At 48.2% G+C, this 25,705-nt stretch overlaps 9 protein-coding genes across 9 annotated transcripts; 4 read left to right on the top strand and 5 right to left on the bottom strand.

The window, feature by feature from the left end:
- Positions 1-307: 307 nt before the first annotated feature.
- LCP9604111_8603 (GNAT family N-acetyltransferase) lies at positions 308-3,196 on the bottom strand (the record flags this gene model as incomplete). The annotated part of the gene is made up of 6 exons (XM_039076765.1): positions 308-540; positions 608-1,013; positions 1,975-2,347; positions 2,413-2,555; positions 2,637-2,861; positions 2,930-3,196. The coding sequence occupies 6 exons, from the start codon at positions 3,194-3,196 to the stop codon at positions 308-310; spliced, it is 1,647 nt and encodes a 548-aa protein (XP_038925347.1).
- Positions 3,197-4,204: 1,008 nt separating this feature from the next.
- Positions 4,205-6,194, top strand: LCP9604111_8602 (uncharacterized protein; the record flags this gene model as incomplete). Its single annotated transcript, XM_039076764.1, has 8 exons — positions 4,205-4,315; positions 4,375-4,445; positions 4,500-4,523; positions 4,579-4,668; positions 4,724-4,806; positions 4,869-5,266; positions 5,323-5,655; positions 5,712-6,194. 8 exons carry the CDS (start codon positions 4,205-4,207, stop codon positions 6,192-6,194), a joined length of 1,593 nt encoding a protein of 530 aa, XP_038925346.1.
- A 644-nt stretch (positions 6,195-6,838) lies between these two features.
- On the bottom strand, positions 6,839-8,848 carry abr2 (laccase abr2; the record flags this gene model as incomplete). The annotated part of the gene is made up of 6 exons (XM_039076763.1): positions 6,839-7,886; positions 7,937-8,059; positions 8,111-8,281; positions 8,330-8,500; positions 8,555-8,610; positions 8,657-8,848. The coding sequence occupies 6 exons, from the start codon at positions 8,846-8,848 to the stop codon at positions 6,839-6,841; spliced, it is 1,761 nt and encodes a 586-aa protein (XP_038925345.1).
- A 2,094-nt stretch (positions 8,849-10,942) lies between these two features.
- On the top strand, positions 10,943-11,983 carry LCP9604111_8600 (lactate/malate dehydrogenase family protein; the record flags this gene model as incomplete). The annotated part of the gene is made up of 3 exons (XM_039076762.1): positions 10,943-11,216; positions 11,262-11,491; positions 11,546-11,983. 3 exons carry the CDS (start codon positions 10,943-10,945, stop codon positions 11,981-11,983), a joined length of 942 nt encoding a protein of 313 aa, XP_038925344.1.
- Positions 11,984-12,172: 189 nt separating this feature from the next.
- LCP9604111_8599 (phosphoenolpyruvate synthase) lies at positions 12,173-14,614 on the bottom strand (the record flags this gene model as incomplete). The annotated part of the gene is made up of 1 exon (XM_039076759.1): positions 12,173-14,614. One exon carries the CDS (start codon positions 14,612-14,614, stop codon positions 12,173-12,175), a length of 2,442 nt encoding a protein of 813 aa, XP_038925343.1.
- Positions 14,615-17,110: 2,496 nt separating this feature from the next.
- On the top strand, positions 17,111-17,944 carry LCP9604111_8598 (uncharacterized protein; the record flags this gene model as incomplete). Its single annotated transcript, XM_039076758.1, has 1 exon — positions 17,111-17,944. The coding sequence occupies one exon, from the start codon at positions 17,111-17,113 to the stop codon at positions 17,942-17,944; it is 834 nt and encodes a 277-aa protein (XP_038925342.1).
- Positions 17,945-18,273: 329 nt separating this feature from the next.
- On the bottom strand, positions 18,274-20,633 carry lysF (homoaconitase LysF; the record flags this gene model as incomplete). The annotated part of the gene is made up of 2 exons (XM_039076757.1): positions 18,274-20,568; positions 20,619-20,633. 2 exons carry the CDS (start codon positions 20,631-20,633, stop codon positions 18,274-18,276), a joined length of 2,310 nt encoding a protein of 769 aa, XP_038925341.1.
- Positions 20,634-22,555: 1,922 nt separating this feature from the next.
- LCP9604111_8596 (uncharacterized protein) lies at positions 22,556-24,557 on the top strand (the record flags this gene model as incomplete). The annotated part of the gene is made up of 5 exons (XM_039076756.1): positions 22,556-22,947; positions 23,010-23,138; positions 23,211-23,723; positions 23,783-24,021; positions 24,085-24,557. 5 exons carry the CDS (start codon positions 22,556-22,558, stop codon positions 24,555-24,557), a joined length of 1,746 nt encoding a protein of 581 aa, XP_038925340.1.
- A 165-nt stretch (positions 24,558-24,722) lies between these two features.
- LCP9604111_8595 (uncharacterized protein) lies at positions 24,723-25,290 on the bottom strand (the record flags this gene model as incomplete). The annotated part of the gene is made up of 5 exons (XM_039076755.1): positions 24,723-24,823; positions 24,876-24,906; positions 24,960-24,977; positions 25,125-25,205; positions 25,270-25,290. 5 exons carry the CDS (start codon positions 25,288-25,290, stop codon positions 24,723-24,725), a joined length of 252 nt encoding a protein of 83 aa, XP_038925339.1.
- Positions 25,291-25,705: the final 415 nt, after the last annotated feature.

Here is a 25,705-nt window from a genome sequence, read left to right as displayed (position 1 = left end):
TTTCATAGTACGGTCGTAAGTCATGTGATAGGCAGGATACCACAGTAATTTACACAAGCTGGTTGAGAGCTAGTGGATGTGTGTTACTAGCGAAAAATAGTGTGTGAGTAGCCCTTCTGTTAAGGTATCTTGTTCTTGCTAGGTAGACAGCAAAAAAGGCGGGGAAAGGCATAAAATATATATATACTTGCTAGACAGAAACATAACAATAAATGAGCTACAATCCGAACCAGTGAGTTCAAATGTGTTTATGGCTTTATCTTCAATGAGATATCTCGCAGCATGGACTCAGAGTTCGTAAGTCAAGTCAAGTGTGATCGCTCGGAACCACCTGATGGCGGCGAGCCATCGAAGCCACTTCCGAACCAGGCGGACTGAAATCCACAAAGTTATGTTTCTGGTATAGAAATGCTCCCTCCTTGCTGGCATCCACGTATGCCATAACGCCATCCTTATCTGCCAGGTCGCAGCCCCACTTGACAAGCATAGAGCCAGCTCCGCGCCGTTGATAATCAGGATGAGTGCCAAGGGTATCGAGGTCTTTTTCGGTTTCGGATGTCAGTGATCATTTCTTCCTTTGTGAACCTTAAAGGGATATCATTCATACAGTAATGTTTCTCATCGCCCATGACGTTCTCCCTCGCCTGCTCCAGTTCTGCAATGAAATCCTCGCATTCCTGGTAAGGCGAGTCCTCATGCCAATGCGGAAAGCGACGACCTCGCTCATTTGGCATGGCTAGGTCCCATTTGGCAAAGGCAACTAGCCGCGGTCGGCCTTTTTCATCTCTTGACTGGGTGTCCACTACTCGGAGGTATCTGTAGTGGGACTTCTGAATGTCCCCCAAGTGCCAATCCCGGTGCCATTGGTGCATACCGGGAGTGTTGGGGAAAAGTTTCCCAATCACTGGCTGCGTAAAGGCAGCAAACCATAGCTCAGTGATGGCAGGGACATCTTCTGGTGTCGCTAGTTCTAGCACGAGAGGATTGGTTGCCGACCCCATATTGAAATCCGGCTGGATATGTGTTCAAATGTCTAGCGAAAGGGCGGTGACTAAAACGTTTGCACTAGGGTAGGTGTGCCGAGCCAAGTTTGTAAAGAGTAACTTAGTTCAAAATAATATATTCCGTGATGGGGAAGAAAAGAGCAAGACGTAAGAATCTACTTCGGAGGGTAGATATATCAACCAACCTCTCGCTAAAACTACTAAACTAGCAAAAAAAAATAGTTATCAAACCAGCTCTAATTAGCATTACGTGATATGATAGGTAAATCATGCAGATCGTGACAGTAGACCTGTTTAATACAATTGACAAAGAAAGGAATATGGCCCCCAAGTGACAATAAAACCCGCATAATGGTCGTCGGGACGTTGAGATACGTTTCAAGGGGTTCGAGGAGCGGGGAGGGAAGAGGTGCGAGCCGATAAGACAGCTAGTTGCAAGGGTTTCCTGCACGCCTGAACGAAAGAGAAACCTAGCTACTGCGTTGGCCAGCACTCCGCCCTGCGCTTTCTCCACTAACCCCTTTGAGGTTTAAGCATCCTACACAAAAGTACTGTTCTACAGGGTGCGGCCCCAACACCCCAATCGGGGTTTCGGGCCGTGCGTTGGGTCCGGTAGTATAGAATTTTATGCGTTGGCCCGCGACAGCCCCATCTCCCATCATACGATGGCTCGATCGCGATTGCGAATGGAACCAGATCCGTCCCTAAGGTTCGTTTGGAAGGTGAAAAAGCACACTACATATAGTATGCGCGTCTCTATAACGGGAGCCATCATTACGCGGCATGTGCTCATTATTCTGATTATTTTCCGATTTAATTCCAGCACGTAATTTCCATGTGATTTGGGGATTACCAAAGTCTATGCATGTCGCGCCCATGATGAATTTATAGTCATTAGCTAAGTTGATTAGGGAACCGCTTGGCACTTGCCACCGTTGCTAGCCTAGGATTGTGTGTCGAACTCAGTTACTATATGCGCCTGACTTGACTGGCTGTCGAGCTCCCAATCCTGTGTGACCAAAATCTGATCTCGTCGTATCAGCAAAGGGGGAAGTTCGTGGCTTTCAGACCTGATCTTACGGTCTCGCGACTTGGACCGCCCCTGGGATTGTGAGCGTATCTTATAGCTCCACGAGGTTGGGTCTTCCACACCATTGAGCTTGAGCCCGTTAGATCGCATCCAGGACAGGAACGGGCTCAGTTGTCCCCAACAGGCCGTCACGATGCTGAGACACTGAATGGCCACTTCGAAAATAGTGATTTCACACATCTGAAACGTTGGGTCGTTGGATTCAGTGCCTTTTTTGATAAAGGCAAGCTCGCCGACCGTTGCGATCGTTACACTATCGACGGAGGGAGATGAGTTTCGAGTTCAAGAGAGAGCACTCCGTAGAGCCGGGTCGCTCACAGAAGTCGAGGCAGGAAGATACCCGCAAAAGCCAGGCGTCGCAACAGCGTCGTTTGGACGCTAGAAATTAGGATCATTGCCTGAGCGACAATCAAGAGGTCGGTAACGATATTGGAGATAGCGACGAAGTAGCGCCAAGTTAACTGGACACCCGTCGTTTCGCGTTAGTATTGTCCGGCTTCGGGGGATAGGAGGTAATAGGGACAAAAGGAGACACTACCTACCAGGTTAATGCATTGGCCGTTCTGGAAGTCCCAGGCGCGGGGCAGAGAGCATTGGAATGCAGTTCCAAAGATAGCAACAACTGCCCAGACATACACGATAGCCTCCACACCTCGGGCGAGCCATTTATCTTTGGCGGATGGTGTAAGACTCCGGATAAACACGACCAGAGATAGTTTCGAGAACATGAGGCTTAGGAGGTACAGAAGAGAGACAGCGAAAAGATCCTGGCAACAAGCACATTAAAATCTGTTCCAAAGAAGTGAAAAATCACAAGGTGGCGGAAGATACGTACTTTCATCACCTGTTGCATATTGGCGCTGGAGACATCTTTGGAATGCTTTCCATAACCGGACCCAACTGCCAGTGAAACAGCGATATTCTGACCGATACCGACAATCAGAGATGCAATGATCAAGAGGTCATCCGTGCTGAGTCTCTTGAACAGTCGAACTTTAGTTCCAAGTCGAGCAGAGACACTAAAAATGATTATGACTAAGAGAACCCATGTAGTGACATTGACCGCTGGATCTTTAGTGTCACCTTTGAATCGTGTCCCCATTGAGCCGAAATATGTGAAGAATGGTGGATTACTTAAGAAGAAAGAAGAAGGATGAGAGTATTAGAGATCATCATGCTGAAGAGAAAACATGCCTTGTGCTTTTTATTATATCGTCTGGTACTCCGTATAGTGCCCAGAAAAAAGCGACTAGGATGCGAATCCCATTCCAGTACCTATCAGTCTAATATACTATGCATATGAAGATCTTCAAAGAGATGTTATAGTTCCTCTAGGGCTTCCAATCTTGTGTTTCCAGTCCATCGATCTCTATATATGCATTGTGTTCTATATGTGTTCTATATGTGTTTGCTCTGATTTCTACATTACATTTTCCCTACTTTGACACTGATCAGTGTTTATTCTCACAGTGACTAATTATTGTAAAACGATATGGTAATATCCAGCACACTTATCACGTTCAACCCCCTGTACTCGAAGGATTCACCCCTGAGTTCTGGCCCCCGGCCCCTCGCATTAGGTCAACCCGTGGAATATGATACAGCCATTTTACTACTAGACCACAACAAAATCAAGGTACCTTTTTAGGGCCGAGTATGGTCATATCTGCCCTTATCAGTTTCATACAAGCATCAATTGACTGTTGCCCTATGGGTAGCAATCACCGATATATGCCCCACATGATTGACTGTGGCGTATTCAATTGGGTATGCTGCGCTTCCTGGGGAATCATTCCCGCGTGTGATCCACACGATCGACACATAGAACACGATGGGCCCTAGCCCTCCTTGGGGCGAAGCGCAGAGCGCAGAGCGCCCGCAATCAAATCAAAACAATCATACATTAGCGTCATCCACTCACGTACTTTCAGTTCTAGTCGATGTAACGTACACCCATCTAGTCAAATCGGATACTCGTCCACCCGCATTCCGATACTTGGGCGATGGACATTTCCTTGCCTGTTTTTGTACTTTCAACCCAGCTGCATCTTATATTTAACTTTCTGTTCACTTCCCACTTGTCTCCATTCCATTCCTCTACAAAAAAGCCATGGTGGCCTATGAATTGAAGAGCAATACTTCCGTCACCAGCAGGGGCGAGGGGCAGGTGGATCGTGATAATGCGCATCTCCAGCGGATGGGAAAGAGGCCAGTCCTTAAGGTATGAAATACAGGCTTCAAGGTAACTCACCTGACCATACTACTGACACTTCCGACTAGCGAAAATTCGGTATTCTGTCGATCCTTGGCTTCAGCTGTACTATTCTGGGAACTTGGGAAGGTCTGCTTGGGTGAGCCAGTTCAATTGTAAATTTTCACTGAATACATCGCTGATCGGTCTCCAGTACTTTTACTGGCCCTCTGACAAAGTGTGTTCACCCGACAACAACCTGCTGCCTTGCAACATTTTCTAACATATATCAGCGGTGGCTCCGGCGGTGCGATCTATGCCTACATCTTCGGGTGGGTTGGCTGTTTCGCCAATTTCATGGTCTTGTCGGAATTGGCCTCCATGTATGTTGCATTATTCGTTGATTTACGGCTAAATTCGGACCTAATTGTCAAACAGGGCACCTACCGCAGGAGGCCAATACCACTGGGCTGCCATGCTTGCCCCGGGCAGTCACCAGAAATTCCTAAGTTTTATTACAGGTAAACTTCTACCTCATACTCGGACCGAAACTATTCATTATCGCTGACACTTGTGCCCATAGGATGGTTTGCTGTTCTCGGCTGGCAGAGTGCCTTCGCCGCCTGTGCCTTTTTGACAGGAAAGATGATCCAGGGTGCCGCGATCCTAGGAAATAACCTCTACAATGCTCTTCCCTGGGAAGGAACATTGATTGTTTGGGCTTCGCTCAGTCTCGCATTGGTCGTGAACTTGCTCCCCGGCAACTTGCTGCCCCGCATCGAGGTGATCATTTTGGTTGTGCACATTCTTGGGTTCTTCGGCATCATAATCCCCCTCATCTATATGGCGGATCATAACACAAAGGAGCAGGTTTTTCTATCTTTCCAAAATGGAGGAGGCTTCGCCACGCAAGGACTATCCTGGTTTGTTGGTATGACCAGCTGTGCCTTTGCCTTCGCTGGAGGTGATGCCGCCGTGCATGTAAGTTTCTTTGGGAGTTATGCTTCCACGTCTCTAGCTAATAAACCTCCAAATAGATGTCCGAAGAGGTCGCAAATGCCTCGACCGTTATTCCCAACGCCCTTATGATTAGTGTCGGTATCAATGGCTGCCTCGGCTTTGGTATGATAATTGTTATGATGTTCTGCACCGACTCTGACCTCGGTGGTAAGCTGGGGAGCGCCACTGGGTATAACTTCATGGGCATCTTCATGGAAGCAACAAACTCGGTGCCTGGTTCATTGGCCATGTGTGCTATCGTTATCACCATTTATGTCTGTTCTCTCATGGGCCTACTTGCTGCGGCGTCTCGGCAGCTTTGGTCTTTTTCTCGAGACAGGGGAGTCCCCGGGTGGCGATGGTGGAGCCAGGTAAGCACTTAGCTATCATCAGAAGTCTTGTATGGACTAACATTCTGCTATTCAAGGTTTCTTCCACGAAACAGTTGCCCATTTTCGCCATCCTATTGACAGTGACCGTCGCTGTGTTGCTTTCCCTGATTAACATTGGTTCCGATACCGCTATGGAGGACATAGTGTCCATGGCAGTTTCGGGTATATACCTTTCTTACTTAATGGTTTCTGTTTTGCTCTTTTACCGCCGCATCCGTGGTGACATCTCCCGATATAACGACAACGAGGATGATATTGTCAATGTTCCCGGTGCGAAGCTTGTCTGGGGACCGTTCCACTGCCCCGGCATCATTGGTACCCTGATCAACGGGTATGCGATCATCTACATCAGCATCGTCATCTTTTTCAGCTTCTGGCCAAGTACAATGGACCCGACAGTGGAGACGATGAACTGGAGCATTCTGGCGATAGGAGGCAGCGTCTTCCTCGCAATTATATACTATGTCGTGCGCGCCCGGCACGTCTACAAGGGTCCTATTGTGGAAGTCTCCTTGTAGAGAGTTGTCGCACGGACTTTGAGGAAGAGGCTAATAGTTTACATTGTAATAGAATCAACCAGAACGTCGGTCATCTTAGGACGCCAGTTATTAGTGAGCTCACAAGCTACCTAATTACAGTCATCAAAAGGATTACAGTGATATTCGAAATCAGTTTTACCCCTACTCCAAATGCAATAGTCCAGATTAAGATATCTTTCCGCTCGACTTCAACCTATCCATGTTCCTCCTATGAGTCTCCGTAAATTACGGTAATTGCACCCCCTACCCTAGAAGTTTCCACTGCTTTAATTGCGGAGCGAAGCGAAGCAAGTATAGGCAAACTAGAAGTACGTGTCACGTGGCCAAGTTTTCTCCCGTTTGATGCATAGTCAGGTGACCAGATGAGGTCACGTGGCCAAGTTTCTGGAGCTTAGGCGTTACCCATGACTACGAGTCCGATGATGATGCCAGTCCCACTACCGTCTTTGGCCTAAACTCATATTCACCGATATGTAGGTCGAGAGCCCGTTCCATAAACAAACAATGACGTCAGTGGTATTTTAGTAGCAGGTTGAACGTTGGCAGATGATTATTATTAAGGAGCCAATTAGAAAGATAAAATCGCATACATCAAAGACAGGATAGAAAAATCATAGAACACACTATAGGTAGTGAGGAGGAACTTCGGGCCAAGCATCGACACCATCCAGCAAGACCATGCCCATACCCGACGAGAAGTGCGTCTCCATATGACAATGCAAAAGGAATGGTCCTGGGTTCACGACTTGGTAGCGAATAGCGATCCAGGCCACTCCATTTGGCGCAGTCACAAATGTATCGCGATACACAGGGGTTTTGAAGAAGCTGTCCGGGCTGCTTGCTTTTGCTTCCGCGATAGAGCCCCACTGGAACTTGCCCATTGCACTGCCAATCAAAAAGGCCTTGTTGGAATGCTTGTGCATCGGGTGGGGTGGCTGAAGCTTGGTTGGGTCGGGGATGGCGAGCTGGAACACAATATCGACCCAGGTGCCATTCCGGGTCTCAATCTTCAGGGCAGAATCCAGGCTCGGTGCTTTGGGGTTGAGAATCACTGGTTCCATTTGGTTCAAATTGGCTGGGAGGAAGGTCGTCCCATCCAAAGTCCATTCCCAGGATGAGTTGATCCGTCCAAGGGTCAGGAGATGGAAATCATCGCCGTCCTCCGCAGGTAGGATAGCAGGATATGGCGGCAGGTTCGTTGTGTTCAGATTGATCACAGAGGCTGTAGTGTTAGTGCCACCGTAGTCGATATATGCCGTTGATTCGCGCTTGTTATGTTCACCGCCCTTGTAGGCGAGGTTAGCGTAGCCAGAGATGACCTGGTTATCATGACCAGCGACACGGATCGTGTAGCTGCCGGGTTCCTTGTCGAGTTTGATCATGGCAGAGTAGCGCTCTCCACTGTAAATGGAAACCTGATGCGCAAGCTGGGGCTCAATGTAGCGTCCATCCACTTCGTAGATGTACATCGGGTGCTCATCAATGGAGAAGATCAACGATTTGAGACTTGCTGCACTGATGAAGTTCAAACTAGCCCATCGGTTTTTGGGTGATACTTCAAAGGAGGACGTTGGACCCTCACTGGGCTTACATCCGGAGTTCAATCCCTCGGGAAGGAGCTCTGGGTGGTGCTCCCAGTTACCTTGGAGAACTGGCATGAAGGGATCGCATCTGGCAAGTGTTAGTGGCTTTCAAATCAGCCTAGTAAAGTATAGACTCACCCCTTATCCGTCAAAGGCTCAGTTATGACTGCTCTGACCTGGGGTGGTTGGAGGTTTGTCAAATATTCAGGGTCTTTGCAGTATACAGAGCCTGCACCATCGATGAGAATGCTATCTGAGCAACTGGTGATTGTGAGTGCGGTACTTCTTTGGCTATCATATTTGGGTCCTTACAAGATATCATAGCCTGTTTCTTTCAGTGCATCCATGTATTCATTGGACGAAAGATGGTCCCAGTCAGACATCACGACCAACTGGGCATCATGGGCGGCTTTTGTCATTGCCTGGATATCGGCAGGGTCATCAGAAATCATTGAGAATGGTGACTCTCGGTCGGCAGACGGACTGATTCCTTGTTAGAGACATAATAAATACATGCTGCTGCATACTCACCGAATTCTAATTCCACCGTAGAGACCATCCATTATTCTGTCCTTGTCGTGGGCATGGTACCAGTAAGTACCATAGGTCGTGGCTTTCCAATGGTATCGGTATTTGTCACCGGGCTTGATGGCCCATTGCGATAGTCCTGATACTCCGTCCGCCCATGGGGTGTTGGTTTGCCTGTTGTGGTTCAGTATTGTGCGGTAATCGAAGAGGAATTTCCGGAGGCCCTACTCAATGCCGTGGAAATGGACAGATGTATTGAAGGGCAAATTGTTGGTCACGTCTATCTATTTCTCTCAGTATGCGCTTTGAAAATAAAGCAGGACAACCCACTGTGACTTCATCTCCTTCATCCAGAATCAATGGCGGGCCTGGAAAACGATCATTGACAAAGATCATCTCCCTCTCGACTCCGTTCGGTGCGCCCCTCTTCCATGTGAGGTCAAGATCATAATGAACTTTAGCTGCCTGACTCAGAGCAGCAGCACCCATCAAAGTCAGGAACAGGGACTTCGTGTGTGTCATTTTGTGGAGTTGGTTGGAGTATGAACCCGATATTGAAGCGAAAGACTTTCTCCAAAAAAAAACGTGTCCAGAAAATGCCTCCCTGCAGCATTATAAACAGACCGTGCTGAACTCCTTGATAGTTGCTAAGCCACACAATCCTCGCATTCCTCGCATTCTCCCGTTGAAAACAGCGGGCCCTTGCGTTGGACATTGTTGCAAACAACGAGAACTTGATCCCGGTCTTGAATCCGGAGCACAACGTTAATCTCATTTATTCAAATTGCGTACATGTATACACTAATATTACCGGTGGTGGGTGTCGTAGCACCGAGGTCCGTTAGAACGATCATTCTCAAATGTACTAACGGTCGGATAGGTCATGGCCGCTCCCCAAGGTCATTGCAAAGACCTCGAGATGTGAGATTGTGCAGGATCTGAATGACGAGTTTCAATCTTGATTTTTTTAGCTGTCTTGCTGAAAGCAACCAAGAAGCAGATGAAGGTGTTTGTTTCGTCGGGTTAATTTACCGACTAGAATGTGCTGCAAGCGGGAGCCAGAACACAAAGCTCCCTTGATCGTGCGGTTTTTAATCGCTTATTTAGTCTGGTTATATTCTAATAAAAAACATGAAGCTAGAAGATTGCCTTACCAGTTCGTCTGATCTACCCGTAAATACGCAAATTTGTCTGATCAATTGGTTTGCTTAATCGGTTTCGTCTGAAATTTAAGGGGGTTGTTAACGCGACACCCCTGCCTGACTTTTCGGGCCACCATTGCCCGCCTTTCTTACCGCCTTCCTATCAAACCTCATGTACAATAGGTACTTACAGTCATGTTTCATGAGTATTTGCACCCCAGTACTTCGGGGGGGCCCTATTTTCTGCCGGAAAAACTTCGTACTCACTCCCAGCCAGTCGCACTATGCGGGTGGCTCCTATAATAATAGGAATAGGCAGGCGGTATTCACAGAGCGGTCAATGGTAGAGGTACCGGGGTGCAAATACTCATGCAACGCCACTGTACAATTTGTATGTAAACCCTTAACAAAATTAAGTAACAATCTATTGCAATGAAATTTTCTTCTCATCAAAATGCATGTTTTTTACTATGTAAACCAAAATTCCAAAGTCCAGAATTAAGTCCGGCAAAATTAAATCGATGCTTGATTAGTAAGATTGAATACTGAAAAATCAGGCAGGGGTGTCGCGTTAACAATCCCCAAATTTGATTTTGGGTTTATGCGGCATTTCGCTACATAATCTATAGTTTTCACCCTAGGTCCTAACTCCTTCGTATAATTACGCTATAACTAGTAATAAATATTGGTCGCATTTAATCAATTAGACACTCTCTACTATCTAGCATTTAAACCGTTTTCAGAGCATTGCAATATACCGCGTCACGATGATATAGACCTTTGGGAGCCTTCGACCGTTCTCATCTTTCCTCAATCAATGAACTGATTCCATTGGAGATATCCATGTACAGTTTGTCATCACATTATGACGTAAGAAATTCGTTCCCTAACTCTACATAGTTTCCTAAATCTTTGGTCGATGATTGGTGATCGGTAAGGTCCACCTACGTAACAATGTATTATCCCTCAACAGCTGTTCCCATCACTCTATCTATACTTTATACCTTTGAGTATTTCATTAAATTTCCTGCTCATATGTTTTCTTTGACTCGATCTTTCGCTACACCTGGATGCAAGGATGAAGGCACTATTTGTATGGTAGAGAAATAGCATTTTCTGATTTTAAGGTCTTGTGGTTAGTAGACGCAGACGGGGCTAGACGATTATAGCTTCCTCATTCCCGTTATAGTAAAGCTAACCATCAAGCGATGTACTCCTAGCAAATTTGGTACTCTGAGGTTAACCCTCGGTCTGAATCTTTAGCAATCTAAGTTCGCCCGCTAGCTACGAACTGGATAGTAAACTGATGATATCATAGACAAGTTTTGGAACAAAGCTCCAACCTACCGGCGTTACCACATAAACCAGTATCATCCCGCAAGAAACGGAATTCCACTTCTCTTACACAATCCAAGCGCCTCTTAACAATCTTCAGATCACCACAGGGGTCGTATGCTCTACTTAGGTCCGCAATATGCTCTCTAGAGATTCAAACGCGATTACTCGGATTGCAATAATCGGTGTGGGCCAGGTTGGCGCCGCTCTTGCTTACGCGCTAATCCTAAATTCCACCGCTGGTGAGCTGCTCTTGGTCGATACCAAACCCGACTTGAGAGACGGCCAGGTACGGGACCTCTCCGATGTAAGCTACAGTTGCAATAGCGGAACCCGCGTCCGAGCAGCCACACACCATGAAGCAGGCCAATGCGATGTTGTGGTCATCACCGCCGGATCAAAGTCTTACAGAGGTAGGAGATACGATACGAAGAAGATTTTTTCTAATTATTCAGCAGGCGAAACTACGATCCAGCACATGTACCAGAAGGTCGCCATTATTCAGAGCATCACCAACGCAATGAAGCCATTCAGATCAGACACAATCTTACTGATCGTGGCACACCCCGTCGACCTTATCACCTCCTTCGCTCAAGAGCATTCCGGACTACCAGCCTCTCAGGTGCTGGGCTCGGGAACCTTTCTTGATTCAGTAAGGCTTCGCGGAATGTTAGCAGACAAAGCCGGAGTATGTTCTTATGGTTCGACAATTTCTTTCAAGGCAAGGCTAATTGGAATCTAGGTCGCCGCAAATGCAATAGATCTTCAGGTATTGGGAGTGCACGGGGAGTCAGAGGTTGTTGCATGGTCGACGGCAACACTTTGCGGGGTCCCCATTGACAAAGCGCTGCCCAGCAACACTTTCAACCCGAAAGATCTTGCCAACGAGTGTAAACACAGATCCCAAAGGATTATCCAAGCGAAAGGAACAGTATCTTTTGGAATTGGCTCCGCCCTGTCCAGAATCTGCTCTTCGATCCTAATGGACAAACGAGATGTCTATCCTATTAGCCATTTCCAACCAGAGTGGGGTTGCTGTTTCAGCTTGCCCGCGGCCCTTGGAAGAAGCGGAATCATAAGGACTGTTGAAATGGCAACAAATAGTAACGAGAAGGCTGATATACGCGACTCGGTGGAGATTCTAAGCGATACACTCAAGAGAGTCCGTGAGAATCAATAAGCGTGAAAAAAAATTCAAAGCGTCGCAACCATGGTCATCAAGGTGAGATCTCATTTGAAACAAAAATTTTATGAAGACATCTTAGTGTGTGGACGGAGGAGTAAGGAGGTACAAAGCTAGGATACAAAATGGATTTGAACTTTTGACTTGTTTTGAAAAAAATCTCGCCGAAAAGATATCCCTTTAATATTAAAGCATGATATGTTCGTCCGCTATCAAATCAAGTCGTTTCCTCTCACTCTCAAGAACTTGTCTTTTCACTTGGACAAAGCTGTCAGGGCTGACCGAGATCGAGTTGATACCGGCTTCCACTAGGAACTTGGCGAATTCCGGATGATCGCTTGGGGCCTGCCCGCAAATGCCAATCTTACGACCCGCCTTGCGAGCAACTATGATTACCCGAGCAATCATCCACTTGACAGCCTCGTCTTGCTCATTGAAGAGGCCTGCCAGCTCACCAGAGTCGCGGTCGACACCGAGCGTCAGTTGTGTCAGATCGTTTGAACCGATTGAGAACCCATCGAAGTACTCAGAGAATTCATTGGCCATGATGACGTTGGAAGGTATCTCGCACATGACGTATACTTGGAGACCCTTGTCACCACGTTTAAGCCCGTTCTCGGACATAGTTTTTAGTACTTCTTTTGCCTCGCTAATTGTCCGGCAGAAAGGGATCATAACAATGACATTTGCGAAGCCCATCTCCTCGCGCAGCCTCTTGATGGCGCGACATTCAAGCTCGAACCCCTCTTTGTACAGCGGTGAATAGTAGCGTGAGGCCCCGCGGAAGCCAAGCATTGGGTTCTCCTCTTTCGGCTCAAACTGAGAACCGCCGATGAGGCCAGCATACTCGTTTGTCTTGAAGTCACTCATACGGAGAATGGCCGGCTTGGGGTATACCGTGGCACAAAGGGCCGCAAAACCGTGCGATAACTTGTCGACGAAGTATTCAGGCTTGTTACTGTACCCAGCTGTCAATCGCGCGATTTCTTCCTTGGATTTGTCGTCCTTTAACTGATCAAAGTGGACGAGCGCCATCGGATGAATTCGAATATAATTGGTTACGACAAACTCCATGCGAGCAAGGCCGATGCCATCGGTCGGAAGTCGCCACCAGCGGTAAGCCGCCGCTGGGTTAGCGAGATTGATCATAATATCCGTATCAACTGCTGGGAGGCCGGCTAGGTCCACTGTTTGGGTGGAAATTTCGCTGGTACCCTCGTAGACGAAGCCTTCGTCACCCTCGGCACAGGAAACAGTTACGTCTTGGCCTGTGTGTAAAACGTATGTTCCATTTCCTGTGCCCACCACGGCTGGGAGGCCGAGCTCGCGACTTACAATGGCGGCATGTGAAGTACGGCCACCATGGTCGGTGATGATAGCCGTGGCCCGCTTCATTAGAGGCACCCAATCCGGGTCGGTCGATTTAGTCACCATGATCGAGCCGTCGACGAAGTTGTCAATGTCTTCAGACTTTTCAATGAGACAGAGACGGCCAGATACTGCCGCGTCTCCAACTGAAAGTCCCTTCGTAAGAATGCGGCCTCTCTTTCCTACCTGGAAAGTCGTGAAGACACCAGCGTCACGACGCGATTGAACGGTTTCTGGGCGGGCCTGGACGATGAACAATTCGCCCGTGATGCCATCTTTTGCCCATTCTATGTCCATTGGACAGCCATAGTGCTTTTCAATGGTGCATGCCCAGCGGCTCAACTGAAGAATTTCCTGATCGCCAAGCACAAAAGCAGCGCGCTCCGCCTTTGACGTAGGTATATTCCGCGTCGGTACATCTTCCCCGTAGACCATTTTCATTGCCTTGTCCCCGCATTTTTTCTCTATGATCGGCAAAAGGTTCTCATCTCTCAGAAGTGGTTTGAACACTTGGTATTCGTCAGGATTGACAGTCCCTTGTACTATATTCTCTCCTAGTCCCCACGCTGCGTTGATGAGCACAATCTTGTCAAAGCCACTTTCGGTATCGATGGAGAACATGACCCCTGACCCGTTGGCATCGGAGCGAACCATTTGTTGTATGCCAATCGAGAGGGCAACGCTCATGTGATCAAACCCTTTGGCTTGGCGATAGCTGATGGCGCGGTCGTTGAAAAGAGACGCATAGCAGCGGCGACAGGCATTCAACAATCGATCTTCACCTGAGATGTTCAGATAGGAATCCTGTTGTCCAGCAAAACTCGCATCTGGCAAGTCTTCTGCTGTCGCGCTTGAACGCACGGCAACGCTCGGGTTCTCAATTCCTAATTTGGCCGAGAGTTCGTGATAGGCTCTCCGGATGGCTGTTTCAACATCGGGTGGCCAAGAGCCGCGGAGTATCAAATTGCGTATTGCCAAGCCGGTTTCGGCAAGATTTGCTTTTCCCGTTTGCCAGTCCTTGATCAGCCTGGTTATTCCATCGCGGATTTTGTTCCCATCGATATAGCGCCTGTATGCTAGCGACGTCGTGGCAAAACCAGAAGGTACAGAGATTCCTTCACCTCCAAGGGTGCCTATCATTTCTCCAATGGAGGAGTTCTTCCCTCCGACCAAGGCGACATCACTGCGCGTTAGATGTTCAAAATGAACAACCAAATTTCCGATATCATGTACAACTTTCGTATTCCCAGTTCCTGCCATGATCGTTATCGGTGGTGAAGGCTCTTTGTTTCACGAAATCGATGAATCACAGGTTTGTTTCTAGAGTTATAGTAGGCGAAATCAGTCAAAAAACAGCTTGACCGATAATAATGAATAACGATGAATATCTGAATAGAAGACCGATATCGTCGTTAGGTTATTTATAAACCGAACTCAGAAACATTGAAAAGCAATGTCGTTGTATTGTCAAACCCAAACAATGGGTCACATTGCGTCAGCCGGAATCAGCCAACGAATTGTATTTTATACTTCGTTTTATCATCTAGTGTCCAGCTGGGCCTAGCCCCAATTCTTAGACGGGTGAGTGGAAATGATATTAAAATCATACGACAAGACCTAAAACCAGAGAATTCCAATGCAAATGATGCTGTCATGCATGTATCTACTGGAAGCCAGCATTGCAACAACTAGGGTATAACACTAGATTAGACTTTCCTTATTCATTGCCTTGTAATTGACTCCCATGATACACAAGCCTAGATCAATACATTTAGAAAAGAATAACACGATTTTGCCACAACGCAAATAGTAATATGAACATGGTCACGCGAGACTTTGAATGCTAAATCATAATTTACTGTCGTCATCAGACCGGTCCATGTTGCGAATCGCAGGAATGACTCTATACGTATCCAACTATGTAATCCAATTTTACCCGGATCGAGTTCTTCACACAGGTCCATATCACCCATAACTAAATAGGGCACATATTTTCCAATAAAATAATACATGAAGTTTCTAATCTGCATTTGTACTTTTGAATGGAACTTCAGTTGTCTTAGTATTTCTTTCGCGTGAACAAGCCTTTCTTGTTTACGCCAAAGCGCTGGAGTTGAGAAGGGACCTCGATGATAATGCAGAGGTTCTGACTTTTAGTTCAGATGGTTATGTTGAGAGCCTCAGGAGGTGAAGTGATACTTGTGAGAGGAGGCTGTGAGTAGGTCTGTCTCTGAACGACACCATCGCTCTCTCGAAATATTATATCAATGTAGACTTTCTCGTTCAAACATCTGATCTAAGTAGGGCTTTATTTTGGTAGTTGCTATAGGAGCAATATGATATATCAAGGTATTGTGTATTAACGCAACGCGTCAACTTTTGAGTCTTCCGCAGATGGCTTAAGAAGGAGTCTCAATTAACCATCATTATCCCACACTGCCCTTGGTCTACATATTTGCCCTTCTGGGTCCAAGTGTAAACACTCCCCGTTAAAGTCACTACAACCCGCCGCTTCGATGAGTATGGTCGGTATTGTTTGAGACCAGATAGGCACACACATAGCACCTACATAGCTCTGGTTCTCTCTTACTCCTGTCACTTTGTATCTCTCCCGTCCATCGATCATCCAGGAACATATACATATTCTTTCTTCTCATCGGTGTGGATTTCTCTAGAGGTTGTCATACGTTGCTTTTGATTCTGCAGTACCAACATTAGAGATCCTGCACCGTGTTTTCTGATTCTCACCCATTACCACCTGTCAATAGTCTCTAGGCACGTGCTTGAAATTAGGTTATGAGAGCTTCATATCGAGAACCCAGTAAAGATCTTTGAAATCGATATGAATCAGTGGAGTTCATCTCCGCTAAGGGGTTTCATCGCGGCGTCTTCTTCAATGTACTTTCTGCGGGTGTTCAATGGTGTCTCAGAATTGGTATCAGCATTGAAAATAAAACCCGACGTAAATTCCCTTCGCACAGGATGCATCGGTCTGAGTCATTTTTCTGGGAGATTCAAGCAAATGAAATTGTCAAGTCGTTTCCTAATTGGCCGCGTTAATATGGCAGGTTTGGAGATATTTTGCCAAATGCCACGTGACCTTACTTGGTCACGTGATGGAACATTAGAATGCTATTGTTTCAGCTAGGAGAAAACTTGGCCACGTGACACGTACATAAGACCTTTTGATTTATACATGCTTCGCTTCGCTCCGCAACAATTCTTTCAACCATTCTTGCAACTTCGGGCCCATGCTTCTTGGTCTTGCTTTCCCCTACATCCATCGTATCATTTGCCATCTGTCAAATCTGGCCAAAGAGAATATAGGGTGTTAGAAACAATATATCAAACAGTGGTTGGCCAACAAACAGTTCAAACAGCTGTCATAGTAAAACTTTTAGCCTCGGGCAAATCCGCCTACCATACAAACCATGCTCCACAAGACAGCACGATAATCTTGCAAGTTGGAATACGACTCGGCCACCGAACAGGTAGAGGCGTGTGTAAAGTTTTGTGGGACTGTAGTGCGTAAAAACGATTCTCCGAAGTCGATGGTGGGCGGTATGCTGGTCTTTTCCATCTCTCGTTCGGACATAGCCAATTTCTGAGTAAACTCTTCTCGGGTTCAATTTGTTCCCACGTTTTGGAAAATCCAACTGGCTGTTTCTAGATACTGAGAGCACAGCTAGGCGTGGGCCGCACGACAGCTGGGGAAGCTCCAGTCAAAGCTCCAGATAGAACTACGCAGCTCATCTCATGGCTTTCTCACAACTACTTACGGCGTTTGAACCGTACATTGATATCCCATTCAACGTATGGCTTACCATCATCCTCATTCTCACTTATGGGTGTGCTGTTCGAAACCCGGGCCTGCTTTTGCTCGTCGTCCTTGGGGTCAGCGCGACTATCCTCATATTTAACACAACGGCTACTCTCGGTGAAATGACCAAAACCATGTGTTTACTTCCCCTCGGCCTCGGCTCTGTCCTATCGTTCCTCGCTGCGGATCGGTCTTTGCAGACGAAATTTCTGTCCGCCTTTACGACCTATGTTAATTTTGCGGTGTACGCAAACATTGGCATGATGGTCGGGACTCCCACAGGCGGCACCCTTCGGGGAATGTGCAGCAAAATCACCTGCGTTGCCCTCTTCGTTTGGATCGTCCAAAAAGGACACCGCGTTGGATGGAAGACAGTCAGAGTTCACGAGAACTTGTTCGTCTTCACTGCCGTCAGCAAATCGTGGATATTTGCACACGCATGCTATCGATTCGTTCTCTTGACATTGCCGTGCTTTGGGTCTGGACGCCGGTATCGCCTTCTAGAGTTGTACTCTCTCGCTTTGACGTTTGCCCTATCGTCGACTTCAAAACTTCCATTCGAGTATTTCTTTGGAATGGCCGATACGTTGGTTGTTCCAGCGATTTCAGGATGGTCGGCAATTGCAACAACGTTCAATCTAATACCGCGCTATACGGTAAACGACGACTTTCTCTCGAGTAGTATCGGACCTGGGACAGATGCATTTCTGAGCGCAGTGTCACTGGCTGTTGCCGCTTTTGCTTGTTTTAAGATGGCTAGCGCGCCGTGATGAGGTTGGTGAGGATGATGGACTCATCTATTCAAACATCTCATGTCTGAAAAAGGGCTGTATAACAGATGTATTTATCTGATCTCATTATGTGATTGCATTTTAAGCGTCGATAAGGAGGAAGAACGATCAATCATCAATTCTATGCAAAAAGACTTTTTTGTCCACGACTTGTTATGGCAGTCACAAGCCTTCTCTATGGTACCTGATGATAGAAAAATAGTACAAAATGTAAATATGCAAAATCATACAAGAGACAAAAGTATGGCGGTGGTTACCTGGAAGGCGAGGACATCAGTATGTTCTCGTCTGGCCCGGTTAATAAGTCCTCACTTTGACTCCGCAACTTTGCCCTTGACCCAGGCCTCGAGTCCACCTTCGGCGATGATTTCCTGTACATTTGCTGGGAGCTCGCCGACTTGCTCTGTCCAGGTCTCTCCTGTCTCACCCTCCTTAACTTCAACGACGCTACGCTTCACGTCCCACGTTAAAGTCCAGCCTGTCCGGCGCGTCAGCTGGCGGCCCGCGACGTCGCCAGAGGATGGCTGAACGAAGCTGGCACGGAGGCGCTCGACAAGTCGGGGGACTTCAAGGCCCATGAGCGCGTTGTTGATACTGTTTCGGGAGAAGATGTTGCCGAAACTGCCAGCCACGACTAGGGGAATCTGCTTAGCAAGAATGGCGGTCGCGGCCTGTTCTCTGGAGGATCCACAACCGAAGTTGAAGCCGGCGACGAGGATGTCATTTGGCTTGGCGATTCCCTTGAACGTGGGATCGTAATTCTGCATGCATGCGGCGGCCATATCATCCTTCGAGACATTGTCTTGGTATGTCAATTTACCAGGGTAGATGCTATCAGTGTCGAGATTGTCGGCATCGAGGAAGAGGATCTCGCCGCTGATGCGTTCGGGGAAGCCTGGCAGAATCTCCGTGGCAGGCTTGGACTCGTCTGCGGCGGACTCAACCCGATCGATCAGAGATTCCATCTGTTGTAGAATATTGGTGAGCTCATTCTCGGTGGTAGGTTCGGATCCGGTTCCGAATCCGTGCTCCACGCCAGACCAGTTCTCAGGCACCTTGTAAGAGCCGGGGCCAGAGATAACGCCGTTGAGAGCGCTCGCAGCCACGACTTCAGGACTCGCCAAGTATGCTAGCGCATCTCTCGAGCCCATCCGTCCCTTGAAGTTACGATTACTGGCACTAATGCCCACCTCACCGGGCTCCAATAGACCTGTTCCAAGGCCAATGCAAGGTCCGCATCCGGCGGGCAGCGGCTGCGCACCGGCGTCGATGAGGGCCTGCCAGTCGCCAGTGGACTCTGCGGCCTCTTGTTCGGGCGCGGAAGCAGCCGCGATGTAGAGTTTGACACCGTCAGCAATCTTGGGAGTCGTGCCGGGGTTGGCCTTGGCGGCGTCTTTGAAGACCTTAGCGGCTGCCGCGAGGTCCGAAGCACGCGAGTTCGTACAGGAGACGATATATGCGCGGTTGATTTTGATGTCCTTTTGAACGAGCTCGTTGAGTGGTGTTGCGATCTTCACTGAATTAGGACCAGAGACGTAAGGCGAGAGAGTAGAGAGATTGAGGTAGAGCTGTTTGGCGTATTGGGCATCAGGGTCGGCTGTGAGGGGGTTGGCGAACAACTCGTCGATTCTTTCGTGCGTGATACGATTCCGGGTTGTGCGGTCCTCAGACATCGCTGCCTCGGTAGCCTTGTAACGTAGCCAGCGTTTCAGAGTCTGATCAATGGGGAAGAGACCCGTGAGCGCGCCCCACTCAGTTGTCATATTGGCAATCGTCAGGCGGCTATCCACAAGGAGGCTTTCCATAGTCTCTTCGGAGCCGGTGAACTCAATTGCATGGTTCAACACGTCGCTATTGAAGAGTCCACACAACGCGACAATCACATCCTTACCTGTGACGCCTACTGGTAGCGTTCCGGTAAACGTCACCCGCGCAACAGGGGGAATTTGCCACCATGTCCGCGACGTTGCCCAAATACTAGCAGCGTCGGTACGCACAACAGCAGTTCCAAGACAGCCAACTCCGCCATAATGGTTACTGTGGCTGTCCGAAGCCACCGCCATACTACCCGGCCATGCGTATCCTTCTTCGACCATAATCTGGTGCCCAATACCCCGGCCCGCAGGATAGAAGTCGATACCGTGTTGTCCAGCAAAAGTCTCAATCTGCTCGTATTTCTTAAGGTTTGCTGCGCTCGTGTTCTGGACATCGTGGTCGAGAGTCATGACAATCTGCTCTGGGCGGTTGATCTTGGTTGCTCCCATAGACATGAACTTGAGGGCGACGGGCCAGGTGTTGTCGTGAGTCATGCAATACCCGGGGGCAAGACTGATGTAGTCGCCGCTGCGAACGAGCTTTCCTTCGGGGAGACCGACCGCATACCGTTGTACGATCTTCTCCGTCAAGGTTTGCGGCGTGCGTCTCTCGGTGGGAGTCTCAGAAAAAGGCACTGAAGCATTCTCTTGCTGTGAGTGGAAGCCTTCGGCCTGGGTGAAGGCTGTCGTGCTCAGCGAACGAGAAGAGAGGGATCTCGAGACCGATCGTAGGGGATGATGGATTGTCCTGCTTGGGACGCCGAAGGACGGAGTCCACCGGGGCCGAACCTTTGGGAGTCAGATTGAATTGGGTGATCATGAGAGGAAGCTGTACTCACCGGTCTGCACATCATGGTGGCCGGAGGCCTAGCGACGCGCTTCAACAACATCGAACACGGAGACATTGGTGAGTCAACTCTAAGCAAACTTTTTTCTGTCCCCCGACCTCGGGAGTCGACAAGGAGCGGTATCACGTGATCCCGTGTTCCTGGTCGTCAAGCCTCTTGTGGCAAGGGAATTTCAAAGCAACCCCGGAAATCGGCCACGTGATCTGCAAATTAATCCCCAGGTTTGTCTCATTAGCGTGGAACCACATTGATGTACACTTCGATGTATGACATTTTGTATAAGAGGGAGTACCTGCTTTGTACTACACAGTGATTGGAAAATTAAACATTACGAGTCAAAACTTGTTCGACTAACTAATTGTCGATTGAGACTTACTATGTGACAGGCTAGGGCAAGATCGAGTCTCGCTCTACGACCTCATCCATTGATCAGGGGTATGAATTCTAGATGCAGGTACAGGCACACAATCTGTACTAAAGATGCTCACTCGGCAAGAAAATCAGCAAGCACACCGTCTTTCTTCTCTAACATAAGAACCAAAGAGGAAAGAGAGAGATGCACGGATATCAGACCAATGAGCAATATACTTCGATTGTCTGATTCGATTGTCTGATTTGATTGTCTGATATGAGGGGAAATGCGTTATCTTCCCAACAATTTCTACGCTTTTCCAAGCCTCAAAGAGAAAGTCGGCATGATATGCCCAGTGCGAGAAGAAGAATTGAGATAGGAGAGGCAAAACTGTTGACCAATGAAACCTGATTCGAACCGTGCCTTGGCATCTGCACGTATCCACCATGCGACCAAGTTCTGTCGATTGACTACTCAGATCGAACTACATTACGTCCAGGGGGTTGTATTGCAGGCTCATGATTACTTGGCACTTCCTTGGAAGGTTAACGGTTCCAAGGTTCCAAGATTATCTGGCAAGGTTACGTAACAGACGAAGCTGCCCAGGTGAGAAGGACCGAGCACACGATAAGCCAGTCACGCAAGGATGCCAAGACTAGAATATACGGATAACTCCGTAGTTAGACAATTCCAAACTCAGATCAATTGAGACATTGGATGCAACCGGGAGGTTAAAATGCAGTCTTAGCTGGGGGCACGTGCACACCGAGACTAGGACACCCTGCCGAGCGTAATACATAGCTGAGTTGGGGGACATAACCCGCCGAGGAGTCCATCTAAGACTGTTTAGGTAGTCGAGTCCAAGATAAAAGGCCAGGGGAGATCCACGCCCCGGCTCGTGTCCGGATCCGGGTTAAGTGGCAGCCCGTGCGGGGGCGATATGTATTCCGAGCCAATCAGCGCCGGGAGATATCGAAAGTAACCCCCCGAAGCGCGTCATAATGGCTTGGTATGGCTTGGGATGGCTTCTGTATGGCTTAGATGGCTTGCATGGGGTTGTTGCGTTAGGGCTAATCGTACCTCGAGGGAAAACCTCGATCTTTTTGAGTTTCCTCTTTTACTTCCACGTTTTGGCCCTGATTTTCTTTATTAGACGTCTTTCGCTGCCTACATTTCACGCTTTCTGACTGCATCCTTCTTTTTACTTCTCCAAATATCCTTTTCTTGAGGAAAGTTTCAACGTTTCTCCGCTAAACTCCGTACTGGACGGAAATCCTACCCTAACTCGATATCTCCGACATTTGCCTTGCCATTGCACCTTCTACATCCAAAGCGACAAAATCACTGCCCACAACGCGATCAAATCCCAGACCCTTGCAACACAGCCCGGCATCCCACCATCCTGTAGCAGATCCACCCCCGGATTTCCGCCGATCCACCCCAACATTTGCAGAACCCTTACCCCAGAATCTAGACGAATAAGCGACCTCAGCCCATCCAGTTTCTCCCGCTTGCGAATTCTCCACCCCGTATCGTCCATCACCCACTTAACACCGCAGACAGGAATGAAAGCAATATGGCTATCCTAGGAGAAAAGAAAGAATCGAACGGCACTGTGATGGAAACACTGGGCCTCAAAACCGAGGGCGGTCCTCGAGATGTCCAAGAAGGCGTGATGGCTGAAAATGCCGACAATCTTCAACGACATCTTGGAAATCGTCAAATCCAACTGATCGCCATTGGTGGCTCCATCGGAACCGCACTTTTCGTGAGCATCGGCTCCGGTCTTTACCACGGTGGACCTGGCAGCTTGTTCATTGCCTTTACCGTTCAATGTATATTTTTGGCCATGGTGAATAACTGTCTCGCTGAAATGACCACTGCCTTCCCTGTCAGTGGTGGTTTCATTCGCTTGGCTGGAAAATGGGTCGACGACGCTCTTGGCTTCATGGTCGGCTGGAACTTTTTGTTTGTCCCACTTTCGGCTTCGCCGAAACCTTGCCTGCTGTCTTTGCTAACACTTCTTTTAGCTTCTATGAGGCCCTTTTGATTCCTTTTGAGATCTCGGCTTTCACGCTCGTCTTGTCTTTCTGGAGTGAGAAGATTACTGAACCTGGTCCAGTCGCAGGCATCTGTGCTGGTGTCATCGTGGTCTACGGGTGAGAACCTCTTCCGCCCATTTTGGCAATTTACACACTTCAAGTCTGATCAAAATACTGATTCTCGCAAAGATGCCTTAACGTCTTGGCCGTCAAAGCCTATGGCGAGGCTGAATTTTGGCTGTCCGGTGGAAAGGTCATTCTGATCTTCTCCTTGTTCTTTTTCACCTTCATCACCATGGTTGGTGGAAACCCGACCCATGATGCCTATGGATTCCGCCACTGGAACAACCCAGGCTCTTTCATGGAATATCTGGATACCGGCGCCCTTGGTCGCTTTGAAGGCTTCTTGGGATCTCTCTGGTCGGCTTGCTTTGCCGTCGTCGGTCCTGAGTATATCTCCATGGTCGCAGCTGAAGCAAAGCGTCCCCGCATTTATATCAAGAATGCATTCAAGACAGTCTACATTCGCTTCGGTCTCTTCTTTATTGGCGGCGCCTTGGCTGTGGGTATCGTTTGTGCCGCTAATGATCCGCAACTCAAGGCGGTCGTGACGGGCGGTTCTTCTGGTTCTGCTTCGGCATCGCCGTATGTCATTGGCATGCGAAACATGGGCATTTCAATCTTCCCTTCGATCATCAACGCGTCAGTGCCATCGAAAATAACATGAATCTGACGAACTAAAACTGACCGTAATCTTTTAGCCTCTTGCTGACTTCCATTTTCTCTGCTGGCAATACCTACACCTACTGCGCTATCCGTACTCTCTACGGCTTAGCACTGGAAGGGAGAGCCCCGAGAGTGCTCACCTACACTACGCGCAACGGTGTACCCGTCTATTGCTTCCTGATCGTGATGATCTTCCCTATGCTTTCCTTCTTGCAGTGTTCTAGCAGCTCGTCCATCGTCATCACGTGGTTCGCTAGCCTGGTGACCGCCGGAGGTAAGAAATCACGATGCAATCCGTGCTACCCAACACTGATTACAATACTGACAACATAACCAGGTCTCATCAATTACATCGTCATCAGTCTGACGTACATCTTCTTCCACCGCGCTTGCAAAGCGCAGGGGCTTGACCGCCGGTCCCTCTCCTATTATGGACGACTCCAACCCTACTGTGCATACATTGCATTCGTTTGGATGATCATCGTCACCATCGTCTACGGTTACACCTCATACAAGCCTTGGTCCGTGTCTTCCTTCTGGTCGAACTACACCATGCAAATCGTCATCCCTCCCCTCTTCATCATCTGGAAAATCATCAAGAAAACAAAGTTCGTCAAGGCCCATGAAGCCGACCTTGTCTGGGAACGACCCTTGATCGATGCCTACGAGGATAGCTTCCTCGACCCCCCTACTGGCTTCTGGCGGGAAATCTTGCAGATGGTTGGCATTGGGCGGACGAAAGGCGGCAACGATCAGCGATCTCTTTCGGTGTCTCAACCGCGGGATTCTGCTGAGGGAAAGTCGGCATAAATATGACTACGAGCAGTATGTTATTGAATCTACATGTACGTTTAGGGATCTAGTTACCGTCAAGGTGTTGAGAATGTCCTTATATACAAGCCATCTTCATGAAACATCTTGATGCAGGAGTTTATTTCCGCTGCAGGTCTGCCAATATGATACCCAGCCATTCTATTAGTTCCAAAGATGTTTTGACGTGATCGTGTTGGGACCTTGCCTGGTATCCCGGCTATATATATTTTCCGCGTGTGAAAAGGAAAGATCGAAGGCGTAAACTTAGGCAAACTTTAGTTTAATCGGTCTTGATAATCAGACAAAGTCACATACCTAAGCTGAAAAAAATCAATCGTCCACCTCGCTTTCGAACCATGTCGCCATCCTAGTAAACATACCCTTCTTATCACCATCCACCTGCTTGGTACCCACAGCCTTCTAGAAGTCAGTAAAGTCCCAATTCTGCTCAATGATAAAAGTCGAGCATTTGATCCCGGAATCCTTCGCTTCCACGCGAACCAAGGGTGGAGTGAAGACCCGCAATGGTATCAGCGCCGCGGGACGGGAATGAAGCCTTCGTACCGTGAGCTGGTCAAGATCAACAGCGGCTAGCAGCTGCGATAAGGCATCGTGGATTCCTGTCCCCACATCCTGGGCCAGGAACTTCAAGGTCGTGGAACGCGGGTGGATCCACACGGGATACCACAAATTTGCGATGGAGCCGGACCTCGGTAACACTGAAATACATAATGGTATGTGTCATGAAAGCTGGGAAAGGACCTCGGGATGTGGCACAAGAGCCTCTCCTGTCCGACGGAAAAAAATTCTAAGCGGGAACGTTGGAAGGAATTAAAGTTTTGATAGACAAAAGTCAGGCCGAATGTAGTTAGAAGTAGGTTCCCGGGGTCGCGGAACTGCGTCCGTGAGCCACACGAGGGACCGCATTTGGGAATTAGTGGAGACAGTACCTACATTAGCGTTTGGCTTGCAGAGTTTCGCGAGGAAAACAGAATTTGTTACGATTCCATAACAGCTCATTACAACATACATTATGACCTCCCGGGCCCTCATTATATAATTCCTGTATAACCATCCATACCATGTTGAGCGTATATATCACCACTCCAGTTGGGGGCAGATCCCTAAGCAGTCGACTGTAAAGA

The sequence above is a fragment of the Penicillium roqueforti genome (genome assembly GCF_015533775.1).
Source record: "Penicillium roqueforti strain LCP96 04111 chromosome Unknown scaffold_35, whole genome shotgun sequence".
NCBI lineage: Eukaryota > Fungi > Ascomycota > Eurotiomycetes > Eurotiales > Aspergillaceae > Penicillium > Penicillium roqueforti.
The sequence above is the reverse complement of the archived record's forward strand: the minus strand, read 5'-3'. Positions and strand labels throughout refer to the sequence as shown.